This window comes from Lichenostomus cassidix, chromosome 1 (assembly GCF_008360975.1).
Source record: "Lichenostomus cassidix isolate B80296 chromosome 1, HeHo_3.0, whole genome shotgun sequence".
NCBI lineage: Eukaryota > Metazoa > Chordata > Aves > Passeriformes > Meliphagidae > Lichenostomus > Lichenostomus cassidix.
The window spans coordinates 81,492,126-81,512,195 of record NC_139479.1 but is presented as its reverse complement, the minus strand read 5'-3'; the positions used below and the strand labels follow the sequence as shown (position 1 = coordinate 81,512,195).

At 38.9% G+C, this 20,070-nt stretch overlaps 1 protein-coding gene across 16 annotated transcripts in view; it reads left to right on the top strand.

Moving 5' to 3' along the window:
• DLG2 (discs large MAGUK scaffold protein 2) overlaps positions 1–20,070 on the top strand; it is a 981,187-nt gene that overhangs the window by 655,190 nt on the left and 305,927 nt on the right. For all 16 annotated transcript variants that reach the window (XM_085065660.1, XM_085065786.1, XM_085065682.1 and 13 more), the window contains one exon: positions 2,171–2,295. In XM_085065660.1, the coding sequence (XP_084921786.1) occupies positions 2,171–2,295 (125 nt within the window). The remainder of the gene's footprint in view (positions 1–2,170; positions 2,296–20,070) is intronic.

Sequence of the window (20,070 nt, the reverse complement as noted above, 5' to 3'; positions counted from 1 at the left end):
TGTTAATGGATAAAGATATGGTAGGAGGGAAAGAGTGCAGAAATTATTTCCTCCTAAAAAATCAAATTAATTTTATGTGATGAACTGCTACAGCTAAGCATGTAACAGGCAAGCTTTGATAGTTTTTAAAGCTCTTCTGGCACATTTTTTCTTTTTTATTATGATATAGCTGTTTGAGTTTTGTGTGAATGATTACGCCCAGATTTGTCCTTGTTACCTTGCTCTTTCTCTCTCCCTATCAAAAGTAGGTTTTTGGGACTTGGAAATCCATCTCTCTTCAGGAACACAGATTACTGCATATTTTTAAATGTCTTAGAAGTTAAGAATAAACACAACAATTTTATTTTATTTTTAGAGGTTTGTTGGGGTTTTTTTTGCTTGGAACTCAAGTATTACTTACTCAAAATTTATAGAAATTTGCCTTTGGTTTTACTAATGGTTTAGGGTTTTTGTTCCCGGCTTCCTGAAGTATGTATAAGTAGTCTTTTTTTCCTTCCTATGTGTTGTATAATTAGCTTAATTAATAATATGACATATAGAAAGAATTTCAGTAAAATATTCTTAAAGAATTTAGAGAGTGCTACTGTAAAGTGTAGTGTATAATTAGGCATGTGTTAAGATATTGGGAGAATAACCTGAATCTGAGATAATCCTAATGATGAAAGGGAGATTAAATCAAAGATTTATAAGGCTGGCCTGGAGGTGTTTGCTAACTGTACCAGAAAATATATACAGAGTGTTTCAGCACTATAATTATTTCCATAGTATAGCTAGCTGAGAAGCATTAAGATATGTGCAGTCCTAAATCCATTTCCTTGAGCTCACAATTATGTGCTGATATCAGAGCTGCACATTGCATGCACATCTCTTGAGAAATGAGAACTGCATCTCTTGTGAATGCAGAATACTAATAACAGAATTCAGAATCTGACATGCTGCAGGCAGGCAGCATGTAGGCTTTCACACACAAAATGCATCACATTGAATGCATTGAAGTACAGTTCAAAAATGCAGAAGTGACATTTGATTTAAATTATTTAGCAAAAAATATCTATGGAGGTGCCATTTTTCATAACTTTTCTCACTAGAACAGAACCAGATACGTGACCACATGCATCAGTAAAAAAAGCAAACCCCCAAACGTTTAAGAAGTTGGTGAAGAAAAGTGTTTCAGTGCCCTCACTATACTTCATTTACAGTAGTGTCCATATTCTGCAATATATATGTAATTGTATCACTTTGGTAAGTCTAAATACCTAACTAAAAAAATAGTTTTGGCTGAGAGGTCCTTAAAGAATCAAGTATTGCATTGAATTTTATGACACCCCTATGCATAGGGGACTGTTAAACCTGTATCCACTTTTCTATAAATGAGAAAGAACCCCTTGAAAAATAAGTTAATTCACACAGGAAAAAAAAAACCAGCATGCACTTAAGGCTGACTTATTTATAAAAGCATAACCATTATATAGTTCCAAAAAAATATTTAGAATTGTGGTTTTGAAATATATGTGAATGACAGGTGCTTAATTTGCACGTGTATGTATGTGTGTACACATCTATTTATCTTTCATGACATTCTCACAAATAGTAGAAACAATAAATGAGATTATTGAGTAGAGTCTTATAATGTCTTTCAAACATTTTGTTTTAGCAAATCAGGAGAGTGAAAGAAATAGTCTTGTTTTGTGGAATTGTTTGTTTTTTAAAGACTGTCAATCTGAGCAATGGTGACTTCAACAGAAACTAGTGTAGTAAAATACTTCAGAGTCAAATGTTTTTCACTATTTCTGTTTATAAATGACAGTGCTTTTGAAAGTGTTTTTCAAAGCTCTGAAATGTTTTTAGCCTCTAGCTCTCATTGACTTGGATGAATTAATATTGGAGTTCAGATGCTAATTTATGTGACTGCTTTTGAAAACAAATTTAGGTCAAATCCTGTTTCTGTAGGAGTATCCATTAACTCTGTCATTAACTCCAGGAAATCTTTCTGTTCACAGCCTCTGTTCTTTAACTGACAATTAATTTTTTCTGACTGAGTCACCTGTCTTCAAGTATGGAGTTGCCAAATAAAATGCTTTCTTTAAGGATACTTTGCTCATGCACTGCAAATGAATTCTCTAGAAACGTAGCATCTGGATGATGGATTCACTTTTTTTTATTTTTCCAGGGAAATTCCGGCCTGGGGTTCAGTATTGCTGGAGGAACAGATAACCCACATATTGGGGATGATCCTGGGATATTCATTACTAAGATTATACCAGGAGGAGCTGCAGCAGAGGATGGAAGACTCAGGTAAAAACAAGCTTATTATGTGTGTTTGGAAAGAAAATGTATAATTATTATAATTAGTCTCTGGGAGTCACATGCCAACTGGATCTTTCATGGGGTCAGGGTAAGTAAATTACATGACTGGAGTCTCTGGTAAGAGAGCTGATTCAAGGAGCTTAGAGAAACTGAGTAAGGGTAGTTAAATCCTATATAATGGGGCATTTGATGGTGCCACCTCCATCTTTGTGTCACGTGTGTTTTTTGGTACAAAAGGCAAAATGGGGCAGGAGGAGGAAACCTTTGTATCAGCATGCAAGTCTTCTCTGCTTGGCTTTTGTGTGTTCATGGCTGAAGAGCTACACATTGGTATTATACATTAGGCTGTCCAGACTTCCCAAACTACAAAGCCATCGCTAAATAATCATAGCTATTTGTAGATGCTTCCTGTTATTTGGCTGCAGTAGTGAGATGTGTTTACTGCTGTTTCGAAACATTATTTTGCTCCATGAGGATGTGATGGCTGTGTGTGGTGGTTTTGATTGGCCCAAAACATCAGTAAAGTATTTTTAACATCTAGGAGAAATTTGGACCCCTCAGAAGCTGTTGTGGTAGGCTGTATATTCCGAGTCATCTCCAGGGTAGTTTGTTGCTGTAGCTTCTGAAATGGACATACAGATCACTTGATAGGGTTCTCAAATACATGGCAGCATCTCTCTTAAACAAGAGGAGCCACAGAAGTGCTTGTACTTGTCTTTCCTTGTGGACTGAATGCAGAAAGGCTTCCGTCTGTCACAGAGGCCGTCACCTTTCTGTCAATCATGAAGCCTGCTCATGCTCCAAAAAGCCAATTTAAATGGAAAGACCTGGGAGAAAATTCTGATGCTTTCATGATTTCAGCACTGAAATCAGCTCTGAGAACCTTTGCCAAAAACAGATGGCTTAAAATTCTAAAATGTACCAGATGATACCAACATTTCTCCTGAAGCCTTTTCCTTTCATTCAAAGCTAAGAGCAAGGAGAGTTGGCCACTTTAAAGAGCACTTGCTCTTGGATATTTCTTATGCTACGTTACTAATTTGATTTTAGAAATGATTCTTTTTTTTTTTTTTTTACTATGATAGTGATGAGGAGTCATGGTGGTTGGCAGTGCCTGAAGAATGTTTTAACTAAGATTGCAGTTGAAAGGAGTGGGCCTAATATCATGTAACTTTGTGACTAAGATGCAGCTGTCTACCCCTAAGGTAGTCACCTAATAGTGAAGAAAAACCTAAGCATTTCTAGGTTGTGATTAATTCCATTCTAAGGTCAATGTCTAAAATAGAACAGAAGAATAAAAGGGCCTGTATTTTCATTAGTGACTCAAATGATAAGGGCTTTCTTTGCCTAGACCAGCTGTATTGATCAGTACTGTAAATGTCTGCACTGGGGCAGATGAGCTTCATGGAAAACACAGCATGAAGAAACAGCAGTATTTGGAAATCATGCTATTGAATTTGACATGATGAACAACATGGGGGGGTCTTAAACCTGAAACCACCTTTCTACTAATAAGAAATAATTCCTTGCAAAACCAATGGTATTGTTTTAGTAGAATTTTTAATTACATTTGATAGCTTTTTTAGTTTAAACTATTAAGAAGACAAAAGCAATTGTAGTACTTTGTCTTTCTATCTTCGTAAGAAATCAAATATTTTATAACTAATCCCTGTATTAACTACTGTAAATTTAACTCATGATTATGTCTGTGTTGTAAACATCTTGGAAAGACCTTCTAAACCTACAAAAAGTAGCATACTAAGGCAATTAATTAATATTAAGATTAGACCTGGCAAACTTTGTGTTTTGTAACAGAAGTTCAGTAGTACAAGTTTAGTTATTTTAGTAATAAGACAGACAACATTGTAAGCATATATTTGGCATGGTCATTTCTCCTCCTATCAGATTTTAGAAAGATTCCTGCTTTCCTTATCTGCTAAGTGGATTTCACTTTGCTGCAATCCTGTCACATTTTAGGAACACCTGAAAATGTAGTTATCAGTGGTCATTACTGATATGCCATTGAAGGAGCATATCCTGGGGCAGTCTTTGCTGACTTACATGATAATTAATTTTTCATTGGAAGGAGAGTCTATCAGCTAGGGCCACTCTGTAGGAACATAAGCTGAACAACGTGTGGTAACATCTGCCAAGAATAGTGATAACATAGGTTCCTTAGCAAAAGCCCAATTTTTAATTCCCTGAGAATGAGAAATTGGTGTTTATGTACTGAGAAAATATATATATTTTTTTGGTCCACTTTTGCCTCAGACTCTGCCTGCAGATACTCTACATTGTATACCGTGTGGGCTGTCTAAACTGGTTTCCATATCTACTGTCTGTTTTTAATCATAAAAGCATGTAAAATCACTTCCACTGCATTTTACATGATGTCCCTTTGATCTAACTTAGCTGAGTGAAGTTCTTCAAACAGCAAGACTATGAAAGAGGCCTGTAAAAAATTGACTTCGTGCTCCAGACCCTTGGGAATCTTTTACATGAATCTATGGGTTGACAGGGGAGGAGTATGTCAACTGAAATTTCATGTAAATCCAACAAAAGCAAATGCAACCTCCAGCACCTGGGAAGGAGTAACTTCCACTGGGAGATGTATAGTTGTAAGTACATAAATATCAGGTATAAATACCTGATGGGAGGGAATGAAGATAAAGAAACCAGACTTTTATCAGTAATGCCAAGTGACAGGGTAAGAAGCAATGGACAGTGATCACATGAAATTTCATCTTATCATTGGGAAACTTTTGTGGTGAGGGTTACTGAGCACAACTAACTCAGAGAGGCTGTGAAGTGTCTATCCTTGGAGATATTTCAAACTTGACTAAACATGTTTCTGGTCAACCAGTTCTGGCTAAACTTGCTTCAGCAGAGAGGGTTTAACAGTGGGATCTCAAGAGGTGCTTTCCAACTTAAATGACACTGTGATTCTGTACTTTGGCCTGAGCCAGCAGTGTGCTCTGGCAGCCCTGAAGACCACAGGAGAGGTGAGCAGAGATACACAAAGAAAGGACTGCAGGCAGCAGTCACATGCTGCTATAAGGAAAATTCCAGTTGGGTCTGAGGATAAAAAAGATCTCTTTAATGCAACTGGTGATTCCATGAGATTATGGAATCTCTGTTCTCCAAGAGGTTCAAAATTTATCTGGATGAAGTCCTAAGCTATATGATTGAACTTTCAAATTGGTCCTGCTTTGGGCAGAAGACTGGACTAGATTACCTCCAAAGGTCCCTTCCAGACTGAATTGTTTTCCAATTCTGCAGGTTACTCATGTACATAAAACCTGTGTGTGAGACTGAAACAAAGATGATTAGGTTCCTGGAGTTTTCCTTTAGTGGAGAGCAGTACTTTTATTTACAGTAGGGACAATGCATAGGGTGGGTTTGTATCACTTCATGACCCGTATCTCTTCTTGAAAAATAGCAATAATTATCAGCCACTTTAGACTACATTCATTTTCATTAAACATTCCCATTTTTGAGAGGCTCTCTGAACTTTCAAAATGCTAAATGTAACAGTACAGAACCACAGGATATCTAAAGTTGGAAGGGACCCATAAGGATAATTGAGTCCAACTCCCTGCTCAACTCAGGACTACCTAAAACTTAACCACGTGACTGAAAGCATCTTCAGGATGCTCCTTGAGCCCTGTCAGGTGAGGTGCCCCAACCACTTTGCTGGGTAGCCACTTCCAGGGACTGACCACATCTTAGCGGAGAATCTTTTCCTCATGTCTAGTCTGAAATTCCCCAGAGAATATGAACCCTCTGAAAATAGCAACCATTCCCACTGAATTGAAGGAGAATTTCTCTCAACAGTTTGATCTTTTAAGACTTTTGATGCATTAAAAACTTCTGCTTCTATCTCATTAATGTCAGTTATCCATGGGCAAACTTACGCTTTTTAATAAAGAAGCTATGAATTTAGACTTCTTTTCCTCTCTGGAAGAAAAAGAATTCCAGTAATTATGGCTCAGTGCCTTTTTTGGTTTTACTTGCATTTGTGTCAGAGAAAAAAAGATATAATTTTTGTTTCAATTGCCTACATAAAGCAAAAAACTTCAGCATAATATTCAGTAGCTACTTCTATTTACACTAATTGATCATAAGTGAAATTCTGGCTTCTAAAAGGCAACACATACAATCCATTCATCATACTGTGAGGACAAGAGTGATCAGCTTATGAAACTAGAACCACAGTTTAGTGGCATAACTTGATTGGGGTAAAAAAACAATTAAAATAATAAAACAAAGCTTTCAATTCTGTCAAGTTTAAAAGAGCATGGATTCACAAGATATTAATTCAATGTTAACAATCATAAATCAAAACTATTTTGAGTCAAAAATCATTTTTGCTGATTATAGTGTCTCACAGTCTATATTTGATTTTATGGTAGAGATATCTTTCTCAAAACTGTACAGGAATGAGAGGGTCATGTGAGTTCCTTACGTATTGCTACCAAAAATGCACTTTTCCTTCTTGAAAAGACAAGTTTGAAAATGAGAATTTTAAAATTTCTTGGGATCTAGAAAAGTCAATAAAAGAATCTTGTATAGAACAAGAACTCAGATCTTATGTTTTATACCAATCTCTTTTTCATGGGAATCTTACTGAACCTGTGACACAGAAGTGAGTTATTGCATATGTGACTGAATATGAATGAGTCAATTCACAGGACTGTCAGATAGATTTGGACAGTCTTGAGCTTAAGTTTCAAGGGCTAATGTTGTACCAGAGCTTATTTTGGTATTTAAGCCTGAGCTATACTCAAGAGCAAAGAGGCTTGATGTGAAGGGTGAGTTGAAGGGAAGAAATTGGTTGTGCCTGGGAGGATGCACATTGCCTTCGTTAGCTGCCCAGACCTGTGGCTGTTTCATTCTTTCTTCTAGGAAACTGATTTCCAGTCTCTTTCCATTTGTGAACCTATCAATTCTTTTTCCTTAAGAGTGTGGCTGTGTGTAAGAAAAACTTAGGTTGAGAAAATCAGATCAATTGAGATTTACCTTTGGCAGATTAATCAGAAACATCACTGGTACAATAGGTTAAAAAGTACCAAGTCTGTGCATTGCTCATCTTTCCTTACTTCATGTATCTTTCCTTTTCTTCTATTATATTTATTACATTAATTACTGATTGCCAGGAGGTTTAGCATTGTAAAGCTGCAACTTTTTTTTAGGCATGCTATGTTCTACCATCACCTTGTCAGTTTTCCCCATTGGATTTCCTCCCCAACCTCAGCTCTCAAAGTGATTTGATGTGAGGAAAGAAATGTTATACACATGCTAATGATAGGAGACAATAACAAAAATAACTTGCCCTCAGTCATCCAGTAAATCAGGAAGAAAGTTTAAAATAGTGATTCCTTCTCTCATGTTTCTGTGCCTTAAAGGCTTCAGTTAAATGCCTACCAGCAAAGGCTCTAAACAAATTAGATTGGTGTTCTCTTCAATTGTCAGCTAAGTCATTGTGATGTGTCAAAGGATTATAAATTTAGCTAGGTGTATGTAGCAAGAGAGGAGCAATGAAGACCCTTTCTCATGAATATTTGTGAATTTAAAAAACAAAAAAGAAAAAACACAAAGGAAGGTAAAGATTGTGTTCTGGTCAAAATTTTTAAAATATTTCTGAGTTTCGTTAAAATGAAACAGAGAGGAAAAATCACAATTTCATGCTATTAATACAAAGCTTGAAACCTGGAATTAAGAAACACTGGTATTGTGTGCAGTTTACCTGAAAAACTCTAAGAAGAAATGGAGGAGAGGAAGCAGAAGTGAGTCTTCATGTGAGAGCTGGTTAGATAACAGACTCCCTTCAGTCCTTGCCCCATGGGCTGTCCTTGGCCTCTGAAGAAAAGTCTGAAGCCCAGATCTCTCCAGCAGCAGCAGACACACAGTTGTTGCCCATTGGTGTCCATTTGTAGCTCTACACTGCTTGCTAGAAAGTGAATTGAGAATGATGCTATGGGGCCTTTTCAGATTAACATGAAGAGCTCTTCCCAGGAAAGATCATGTTCTTTACAAGCATGTCATGTGCCTCTAATACAGCTTGGGAACTGGCTTTATTCCACCATCCTCATGTATCAAAACAGAAGTGTGTCTGCTTTGTGATTAGCTGCCTAAGTCCCTATATGTTAACTTCTGATCTTGTACTAAGCCTTTCAGTACCAGGTCTGTGTGCGATGCAATGGCACACAGCTCGTTCAGGATGTTGTTATAATTACGGTGCTGCCACAAAACACTGATTCATATCTGCACTGTTTACAGGCCTCTGACAATGCTATTAGTTCAGTACATAATTTGGCAGTAAGTTAATAAAGAGGCATTCACCCCATTAGGCAAAACATGCTTGCTTTGCAGACAGTCATAAATTAGATCATGAATTATTGACTGTTCACTCTGTCCTGGTTTGTGTTAGGAAGTTTGATCTTATTAACTCTGTTTGTCTGTGTAACTGTGTGTATCATTTTTTGAGCTACCGTGGAATTAAAAAAAAAAATTACCACTGGGGATCTACATGAAAAAGGCAGGTCACAAAATCCAAATCTGATTTTCATACATTATTTTCAAAATTGAACATGTCTTACCATGGCTCACGTTTTAAATTAACAATTTATATGTCTTATCATCAATGGAATATCTGACCATGTAATTTTGTTCTCTGTTTCCTGCACCACTTCACTTTTCATTGGCTAAATCCTTCTTTCTCTCCTTTTTCCCATGCGAAGTTTGCATTCTTTGTTCGGTATTGCAGATCCCCAGTCTGTCTCTGAATTGGATTATCGTGTGTTATATTTCATTATTAATATTGTGCTTTATCTATTTTGAAAATAAGTTGGTAGGCTGTAAAACTTCTTTTATAAGATGCAAGAAAGTAGAATTATGTTTTAACAGCTGAATTGTCAGGCAAAGAGAATAGACTTCAATGAGTAATAAAAAGTACCTCTCTGGCTTGTGGTACTTGAAACTGATGAATTTTAGGAACCACTTTATAGACATCAGTGATGGACATTTCAATAGAAGATTCTTTCATAACACAAAGCATCAGTACCTTCCCCTGGATGTTTCTAGGCTGTTTTCCACGAATTGAATTCCACTGCTTGGGACTACCCCTTAAGCAAATTAGCATGGTACCAGGGCTCTAGCTTACATAATGTCCATTGCACTAGAGATGCCATGCAATGGCACTGAACTGGTTAACAGCTCTCTCTCCAAAGAGTTCCTTTATTACCCCTCCTGCCTGAAATTATAGTCGCCCCAGAGTGCTGCAGTAGCAGAACAGCACCACGCAGCCAAATCCAAGTGCTTATTTCATCAACATGTTTGCACTGATACTGCAGTTATGAGTTTAAATAGCTCGGTGATGATTTATTTGGAGGAAGGAGCTTTCTGTGGTTGCATACCTTAGAAATCATCAGTTTTCTGTGGACTGTAGTATTAGACAAGGAAAAAATATTTCACTTCTCTTTCTGTACTCAACAGGTGTAACCCTCTAGCTATTGAATTTTTCAATTATTTCGATTTCCACCAAAGGTGAAAATAAGATATTAGATGAAAAAAGAAATTGACTTAAGTGACTGTTTAAAAAAAAAAAAAAAGTTTCCTTTAAGCAGCAAAGATCTGATAAAAAAAAAAAAATTAAAAAACTTGGTCAGCTTTTTGTTTCTGACAGCCAAAACCACTAGTACATGGTAAAAGGTTCATACACTGTCAGAACTCCTGGCAGTGGTTTGTATAAACAGTTTGGACTTTCAGACTTTAGCCAAGCCATATTTCCTGGCAGTACGTCATCATTGTTGTTAAACTTCTTACTCCACTTTTACTTCAGCTGTTAGAGCAGGGGTTCTAAATTTATTTCCCTGCAACATGGGAGTTTTAATATCGAACTTGCAAGACGTAGGAGTACCTTGTCTCCATGTGCTGCTCATGTCACACTATCCTGTGTATTACTCTGAATCCCAGCAACACAAACAAGCAGCTTTGGGGCTCTTTCTATGGGATACCTATTTGCACTCTACTCTGAGTTGCAGCTATGTTGTATGCAGGGTAGTGCTACTGATGCTCTGAAGCTGGTGGAGTTTCTTACTGAACTTGAACAACGTGTTTTCTCCTCCTCCATTCGTTTTTAGGCTGCACCTATGTTGGGAATAGCTATTCCAATCACACCAAAGCAGGAGGGAGGGTTTTCTGCTTGTCGGTGCAAGCGCAGGGATGGCACTGCTGCTTCGTTTGGCGCTCAACTTGCTGGGCCTGATCTTGGGCAACACTATTCTTTTGTGCTAAAGTTTCCCCATTTGTAAAATGGATACGGTGATCATTATCTTTGCCTCACGGGGGTTGTTGTGAAGCTAAAACGAGTTCATATTTGCAAAGCCCTTTGAGAGCCCCAGATGAAAAGTCCTTGTAAAAATCTTGAACCTGGGATTGCCTCCTGGGTTATCTGTTGTAACTGGTTTTCCTGCACAAACCTGAACGCACTGCAGACAGTGCTGCTGTCAGCTGGGAGCATTTGAACCCCACTGAGGAACAGCTGAGCAGTTCCGTGCCTTCAGCAGGCAAAGCACACCTCGGTCCCAAGTCGGTGCCTCGGCTGTCCCTTGGCTGGACACGCCACAGCCTGGCCCGGGCTGCTGCCATTGCTGGGCTCTGGGACAGCCGGACCTTAGAGCCAGGGTAAGTCAGGGCTGCACAGCCGGAGCTGTCCCTGCCCTGTGCCACACCTACAGCGCCTGGCCCGGGGCACTTCCAGTACCTGCCAAGCAGCCCTGCAGCTGGGAGGAGTTTGGCTGCTTCCCGATGCCCTCATTCATCCCAGGCTTTACAGAGATTTGTTTTCTTTCCCTTTCCTTTATCCCAACACCTTCCTCTCACAACACCCCACAGCTACCTACACCTCCTTGTGCTCATCCTTCGCCTCTCCACTGCTCCACTTGGGTGGACGGGCAGACACGACTCCTTGTCCTGTGAGCAGCAGTTTCCCTTCTGGCCACCCTGAGAGGCTGCCAGAGCCGCCCGGATCGAGCCGAGCCACCAGCAGAGGCTGGATGCACTGGGAGCTCCAGCACTCGGCTGCTAGTGGGAGTAGTTTCCGAAGGAAAGCATCGTTCATGGCAGTGGCAGGAGACGAGACGCAGAGAGACTGAGGATATAACTTGGGAGTTAGAGAACGGACGGAGGAATGGAAAAATGTGGTAAGAGCAAAGGGTACCAAAACTGAGGATTGAGCTGGATGAGAAGTACAGAGGGAAAAGAAATGCAGGGTGGAAGAACTTTGGGAGCGGGGAATAGAAAAAGTAAATATTAGTTCCTGTAGATCTTGCAAGAGGTTAGTAAAGGAAATTTGATACAAGTCTGAGCTCATTTCAGTGAAAGCTTATGGAGCCCTTACCGGCCCCAGCATCCTGTCCACCCCCTGCATGCCCCCTCCCCTTCCTGCCCTGCCCCTGCTTCCCTGTTTGCTTTGTCAGCCATCCTCTTGCTGCCATGAACTCCCCATGGACCATAGACATTTAAACTCAACTGTGGGCTGTCCAGGGCTGCTGGCTGGGCAGTGGCTGGCTGGGCATTTGGGCAGTGGCTGCAGGCTTTACTGGGTAGAGCTGCTGCTCTGAGTCGCCTTGCGCCTGAGTCTGTGCTGCACAGTTGCAAATCTTTTGCTTTTAGTAAAGTCATACTTCATTTCCAGTAAGTTAAGGTGGGAGTCAGGTCCGCTAAGTGTAAAATGGTCTTCTGTCCTTGGACAATTGTTTTGATTTGTCTTTCATACTTGTGTGTCTGGTTCATTTCCAACCCAGCAGCTTTAGCCTTGACGTATGTTTGTGTACCGCAGTCCCAAACTCTGTTTGAAGAGGATGCTAATTATGCAGAGGACATTTTAAAAGGAATAATGTGTGAAGTGTAAGATCATAAACTCTGTACAAAATTACCATAGGTGTGGCTTACCTAGCAAGAGAGTTAATTTGCCTTGAGTTATTCTGGCCAAGCAATAACTGAGAGCTTGATGGAACAGAAAATCATTTCATTATAAATGATTTAGAACATCTGTACCTCCAAAATCATTATACAGTGGCAGGATATCATTCTGCTTTCAGGTTGTTTGTGATAAAGGAAAATAAATGATGAAAGAAGAGGTCCTCGTGTTGTAAAAGTACTTAAACTTGACTTTTATTGTAGAAGTTTATGCTTGAGTCTGTGTGCAAATTGAATGGGTGTCAGCTGCTCCTCCCTCAAGCCCATGTAGCTACACCCTGGGAGATGAGCTACCATCAGTAAATAACTACTCCCCATGCTCAGAGTGTGCTTAAGGAGATGCAGCTCTTCTGGGAGGCATTAAACCAAGTGGGCTTTTGTTTCTCTCCTCGCTCTGCAAAGGGCTTGTACGTGAAACATGCTTAACCTCTCTGATTTTTATCAGACACAGAAAGAATGGCATTTCTTTGTGGTGGTGGTGTTGGCTCAGCCATCAAGTAGATATATGAGAAATTTTATCTGTTTATTTTTTGCTTCCAAAGGTGAAGATATAGAGAATTACATTTGCAGCTGATTTGTAATTTATTACCATATTTAGCACCTGAATATTATTGACCATATTGCATTCTGTCTTTGAGTAGATTTTAAATAATACCAAGTCAATGCCATAGCAAATTTCAAAACCAATATTGATTTAGAAATCAATACTGTGACACTATTATTATTATTATCATTTTCATAATAATTATAATTATTTGAAATGGAAGTTTCTTAAATTGTGTGAGTGCTTATTGCATAGTATTAGTTTTGACATTTTGGTAGCAAATTCGTTCCTACAGCTAAAAATTGTCTTGGACTCCTTACTAAGTTGTTGGGGTTTTTTTAATCAGTAATTTAAAATACAAATACTTAGTGCATTTTTTAAAGTTTTTAGTGCATGTGTCAATATATTGAAATGAGACCGTTTCTTTATTTGGCATGTAACAATTTAAATAACCTATTTTTTACATCTCCCTTGCCCTTGTGGTAATTTCTCAATGGAGTGCTGGGCTGCATCACTGCATAAATTTTGCTATCTACAAATTCCAGGTCCAAAAAGACTTAAGAACCTTATACTGAAGCTGAGGGCACATTTTTTTTTCATTTTTTTTTAAAATACAAAATTAGGTCCAAATTTCTTTTAAGTGCCAAAGGGACAGAGTAAATCAGGGCTGCCTTCATTCACAAAAGTAGAGGCAAAATCACCTTCTAGGGAAACCTGCATTCACTGTCCTTCTCTCTCTGGGGAACGAGAGGCTCCAGCTTGCAGAGAAGTAGTCAGTCCACTAAACTGTAGGTTCTATGAAATCAATGTATTTTATTCTTTCCTCTCAAACTTGCTTCACTTCCTCAAAGAAGAGAAAAGGTTAGTTGGGCCAGAGCAGCCTTGCAGTGGGCATGGTGGTTTGAAAGCCAGGTAGAGGCTGTGGACCAGGGCTTTCTCTTCCTGGGTGCCCTGAGCACTGCTCAGCAGCAATCTTACATGGACCTGCATACATTGCTGTGGTTGCTAGAGTTCATCACAGAGAATCATTGAATGGTTTGGGTTGGAAGGTCCAAAGCTCCACTAGTTCCAAACCCCCTGCCATGGGCAGAGACATCTTCCACTCGACCAGGTTGCTCAGAGCCCCATCTAACCTGGCCTTGAACACTTCCAGGGGTGGTACATCCACAGCTTCTCTGGGCAGCCTGTGCCAGTGCTTCACCATGCTCACAGTAAAGAGTTTCTTCTCAATATCTAATCTAAATCTACCCTCTTTCAGTTTAAATCCATTACCCCCTGGCCTGTCACTATGTGTCCTTGTAAATTTCTGTAATGTATGTAAAGATTTCATCAAATAAAAAGCGACAGGCAGAATTTCTGTCATCTTGTGATTGAGGATGCTCCCCTGAGGAATGGGATACTAAGACTGCAATTTAAGAAGAGCATTATATTATACAAAGTGCAACAGGTTCAGTGATGGAAACAGAGGCAATGAAATGGTTTTTCTGAGAGATGATAGTGGATATAGCAGATTGTTGTTTTGATTTTTGTTTCTCTGACTGCCTAATCTTTTAGTTTATTCAATTTTGTTTTCATTTAGAGATTACTGGATTTAAATTTTTTTTAGCTTGACTGGACAATTTATTCAGCATAAACCAATGTCATTTTTGTCAAGAAAAAAGCATCATAAAAGACAACTTTGACCTTAACTTTCCATTTTACTTCAGAGTTCAGTTGTAAATCTGTAGGTGTTACAGCCAAGAGGCATTCAGATATATAAAAAGATGGGTGGTGGTGTTTCCATCTCTGAAATTAAATTAGTGTTACCGGTAGTTCAGCTCTATGCCTTTGGCTTGAAGAGCTTGTCTAGCAAGGGCTTTTATGATGAAAAATCAGGTGTCATATGTAGGAGATTATGATGATCAGGGACCTATGTTTGCTCTCCCAACAAAAGGATTTGGAGGCATCAAATGAAACTAAGTAAGCAGCAGGTTGAAAGAACCATAGGGAGAATGTTGCAACTGGTAGCAAAGCTGTGAGATTCATTGATAAAAAAACACTGGAGATGTTGAGTTTACATGAGTTTTGAAAACAGTTAAATTTGTGTAAGAAGTATTTATCCGGGGATATTAAATGGGAAAAAGAAAAAAGTACTTTTGGCTAAGGAAAGTCCAGCAGCTGAAAATGTATTCTGGGTAAAAACTGTGTGTGGCCAAGGTTTTAATCTACTTACTGCACAAGTTTTTGCACTAAAGGTTTGTGACTGTTCCTTTCCTATTTCTGTTCCTGTTGGTAGCCATTAATGGTCTTCTCTTGAAATCAATCACTGCATGGCAGGATGTGCAGGAGCTCAAGGTAGTGCTAAATAAGCTCAGCATTGCAGAGCTGCATCAATGTGGGCATTTACCTGCGGTAATTGGCTGTAGACATATGGACGATACTGATCTGGCTGAATTTCTACTCTAGATATTCTCTGTCAGTGTCTGCACTGGCTTGGGCATCTCTGCATGGGATTTCACTGTGGCAATTTTAATGAAATATGAGCTTTTTGGGGTCAGATTATAGGTATTATCTTGGGGAATATTTTCAGCCAAGAGGTGTGTATATATACACTCCCAAAAACAGACACCCTGTGGTAAAGACATTCTGCCTAAAAGGATAAAAGGATCTGTTTGGGGTGGCAGAAAGGGTTAACGGAAGGATAGCCCCAGCTTTGCCCAGCAAATTCTCAGAAACTGAGTAGAATGTAGAAAAGATCCAAAGTCTTTTAAACAATAAATAAACTGCTTTTTAGCCAAGTTTGTGTCTGGAGTGAAGTCTTACAGCTGAGTTCAAGGCCTTTAAAAAAAAAAAGAGAGATTTCAAAAAAAGGAAATGCTGATGCATCCTCTATTGAAACTATGTGAATAGGAACATATTCAAGCTTCTAAATATATTTTCTTCTAAGAGTCTAAAGGCTGCAGGGACTTTTCCATTCCTAATTATATAGTGCAGTATGCCGTCTGTTTCTGACTTACAACTTCAAAAATAGAACTTAGAGTCATAAATGAAACACAAGGAGAGGGATAAAGAGACACCGTATATGATAAGGAAGTGCTCTGCTAATATTTTTACTGATGTTGTAGCCAGTCACTTGGGTTTTAATTTCAATGACTGTTATGCAAACCCTTTAATACGTTGGCATTTCATTAAGAGGCTGTTAAAAAAAAATTCTGTGGGTAACTAAAGCAGTAGCAAAGCGCAATCACTGTAAATGTCTTCTGACAGTTCTGTAGCTGTGCTGGTTGTGTCTCAGGTCTCAAGCAAGGTCATGTGTCTAACAGGGATTCGAAACACAGTTGTTTCAGGCAATAACACGTTCTGAAATTTAGAACTACTTCCTGAAATCTGATTTATGCCCTGACAATTCAAGCTCAAAGTCACTTTATTTTTTTTAAAATAATGCTCAAAGTCCTCTGGTGGGACACCTGCAGATCACAGAAGTAGGACCTATAGCCCCCTGGATGAGATCTGGAATTCTTGACTGCATTACAATAGGCACTTCTAGCTCCAAAACCATCACTGGATTCCTGGTATATAAAGGAGAAATTTCATTTGTCCATTTTTATTTCTCATGCAGCCTTTGGGAGGAGGAGAAGTAGAACTTAGTGCTATTGTGTCCTTGGATATGGGAATGAGAAAAGTGACTGGGGCTGCACTGATCCGGAGTGAGTGAGCTGGATCTGCACAGGTAGACTTTTGATGATGCCCTTCAGCTTCTTTCACCTTCTGCCATTTAGACAGGAATACACCAGAGATCACCGTTCACTTGGAAGGATAAGTGGCTATATTCTGTGCCCAAAATACTAAAAAAATATTCTAAGGAGTGAACTGTGGGGGTAAACAGCACAATGTTAGGTTCTCCTCCAAAACCTCATGCTGGCAGCTGTGAGCTGAAGGCTGGTGGTGTGCTATAGGACAGACTGGGTTTCCATTGTGTTGTAGTAAAATCTGCATGCATACTTAAATGAGACACATTTTACAAGATTTTTTTTATTATTATTTCAGTGTTTGAGATTATAATCATTCCAATTGCTGATAGGAGTTGTGAGACTGCAGAAGTGCCGCACTTGAGCAAGCACACCCTGCTTTTCAGCAAGACTTTTAGCTCAGCCATCCACCAGCCTTTGGGCTCCCGGGGCCAGCACGCTGGAACTGGTTTGCCAGTAAAGGAGGAGAAAGCATCTGCCTGGTTGTATCTACTTCGGGAAATGCTGTGCAAGAGTTTAGTTCCTATCTTTGCTCACACACACACACAGAGCTGCCTTTGTGCACAGTTGAGGTTATTTGCCTTTCAACTCTCACTTCTGAAGACTTGTTGCAAGGCTGAGTGCAGCCAGGAACAGGCAAGGAGCTGCTTTGCTTGGTCATCCCATGTTCATGGTCAGTGTGCCTGCAGTGAGGGCTAGTCCTTGTTTGAGATGAGCCAAGAAGGTGTAGACTCTCCTCTGGAAAGCTTATTTAGGCTGTAAACGGGAGACAAAGGCAGTGGGATGCAGGTGAGATTTTAATCCTGCATTTGCAGACTATGAAAAACGAATCTGGTGGAGGCTGCACACAAACAGCTGGGATGGCACCAGGCCAGCATTACCGGGGGAAAGCTTATATTTTTTTGAATTTATTCCACTGCAATAGATTAATGCCATTGATTCAGAGGCTTGAAGGATGATATTCTTCTCTCAGAAATGAAATACTGTGGGTTTAGTTCTTATTTCTTTTCCTCTTAACTAAAGATAATTCTGTTCTTGCTAGAAGCATAGGTTAGATTCAATAGTGCCTTCTTGTTAAATTCAGTTGGATTACCATTTTATTGCACCAATATTTGTACATATTTTAAAATCAAAATCAATCCTGGGATTTCAAATTTTTATTAAGTTCAGTTCTAATTTTACTGTGTCATTCATAAGTTGCAATCACCCCAGTCATAACTTTTATCAAGTAGTATTTTCAGTAGTAACCTTAATTCAAAAAGATATTTCAAATTTCATTATAAATCACAATTCAAGTAAAAATTTGGATTAGGATTGGCTGTTGCCTTCATCAGACATTTTCATAAGCACTAGTTCCCTTCCAGTTTCCAGAAACAGACAGGAATTTTCTTCCACTGATAACTTTTATCTCTTTATTTTTAAAAGAGATATAGAAATGGTTTTACAGTACTTTACAATGTCAGGAAAGGGTCTGAGAGTATATATGAATTTGCTACAGAAATTGGATCATGTCTCTAAGGATCAATGTACATAAGGAAACTATGCCCTAAAGTGCATATGTGTTGTTGATGTTTGGTGTTAGCTCTATATTCTGTGATTTTAAAGACAGATGTGAAGACTGTTGTAGTAAATGTAATGTCCTTTATTCTGAATTCTTAGCAGAAACTAAAAAAAACAAAAACATGTATTATTCTTCTTGGAAGGAAGTTATATGAGCAAGTATCAATAGGTTCATTTTTTACCCCATGTGCTGTGCTCTAAATTCTAGTCATTATGGGATAGGAAGGGGTGTGTAGAATTAAAAAAAAAGTTTAAAAAAAATGCAAAGTAGGAGAGAAAGTATATATAATCTCTTTAGGTCAGAAAATGTAATAATAATTACTTGCTGATCTCTTTGAGAAAAGGTAATAATCAATCCTTTCAGCTTGCCACCTTGTGTTCTTACTTAAAGTGCTGTGCTCTTGTAAGTTCTGGAAGAAAGCGTCAACACTTTTATAGGGCAACTTTGGCTAAAAAGGTTAGACAAAGCAGGAGCAAAGGAATAAAGAGAAAGCTTAGTGTTTCTTTGTCGTACTTTTGTAGCTGACCTGATATCTCCATGCTGATATATGGAGGTATGTATCTACCTGATATATGCCATAGCTTTGCACTCATTCTCCTACAATACCTATTTTTACCTTGATTTCTAGGCTCTTACTAAAGAATAAATAAAGTCCATATCAATTTGAGTTTTTCTGAGGAGACAACTAAAATAACCAGTTAGCTTTGCTTAGAAAGAATCTATTAATGTTGGCTATTCTTCTGTGGAAGGTATGGCAACTCTTATTTGTGAAAAGCAGGGTTCTCCTGTTAGTACTAGTTAGCCTGGAGGTGTCTGCACGATCACTAAGACACATGGATTACCACAGGATTTAGTGGCATGATGTTGATCCATGGAGTACAGATTATTCCCTTGTTCTTGCATCTGTAGCTGGTTCCAGCTAGCTCTGTTACATAGCTGCAAGTGGGCTAATGTATGTTGGCAGGACCATTTGGTCTTCTGGGGCTCTTAGCTGCCACACTACACTGCTTTGGGTTTCCCTCCAGGGCACCATATTGCACAGAACAAGGGAACAGAATGATCATTGCCAGTTGTCACCTACTGTATGTCCAGAAAATGCCTAAGGACTGTACTTGTCTTGTTTACTTACAAGTTGACTGAAGCGTTTATCAGCCTCTCAAGGATGTTTGCACAGTTTCTGGAAAACAGTAAAAATCAAACTCAGTTTCAGTCCTTAAATAGGGTTTTTTCCTTAATACAAGCCCTTACTAGCTTTGAAGATAGCAACAACTATCAGTAAACCTATGAGTCCCTGATCTTCCCTCTTGACAACAAAGGATCTCTCATATGTCTTCTATCTGTTGTAACTGTTTTGGCATGATTGTTGCATGTGTTTTATATCTAACTATCCAGGGTCCAGAAGCATCGTTTGGTTTGGGTTGAAAGGGACCTTAAATATCCTCCAGTTCCATCATTCCCAGCCTTGGGCAGTGACACCTTCCATTAGACCAGGCTGCTTAAAGCCCCTCCCAACCATGAAAACTTCCGGCACTGGAGTAAACCAATGAGTACTTTTTCTCAGAAGGGAAGCATCAGCTTTGGTTCCTTTCCAAGTCTGATCTGTTCCAAATAACTGTATTCATTTCAGTCATTTTGATTTGGGTTTGTTTTAAACAAAAGCAGCAGCACAAAACATGACAAAACCCATCCTAAATTCTCAGAGTTCTGGTAAACTTAGGCAAAACTTCATTCTCCCTCTGTGTTAAGATTCCTGATCAAGTGTTCTTTTGCTGTAAAGAGTAACATTTGATAGTTGATTTTTATGTCTAGAAACATAGCAGAAAGGGGTGTATTCCTAGCAACCCATATTTCCTTTGCTCATTGTCTTTTCACACATGCAGAAGAACACATTCATTAGCAATATGCCTTTTTCTTCTCTACCCAAAATACACATCTCACAATGAATGTAC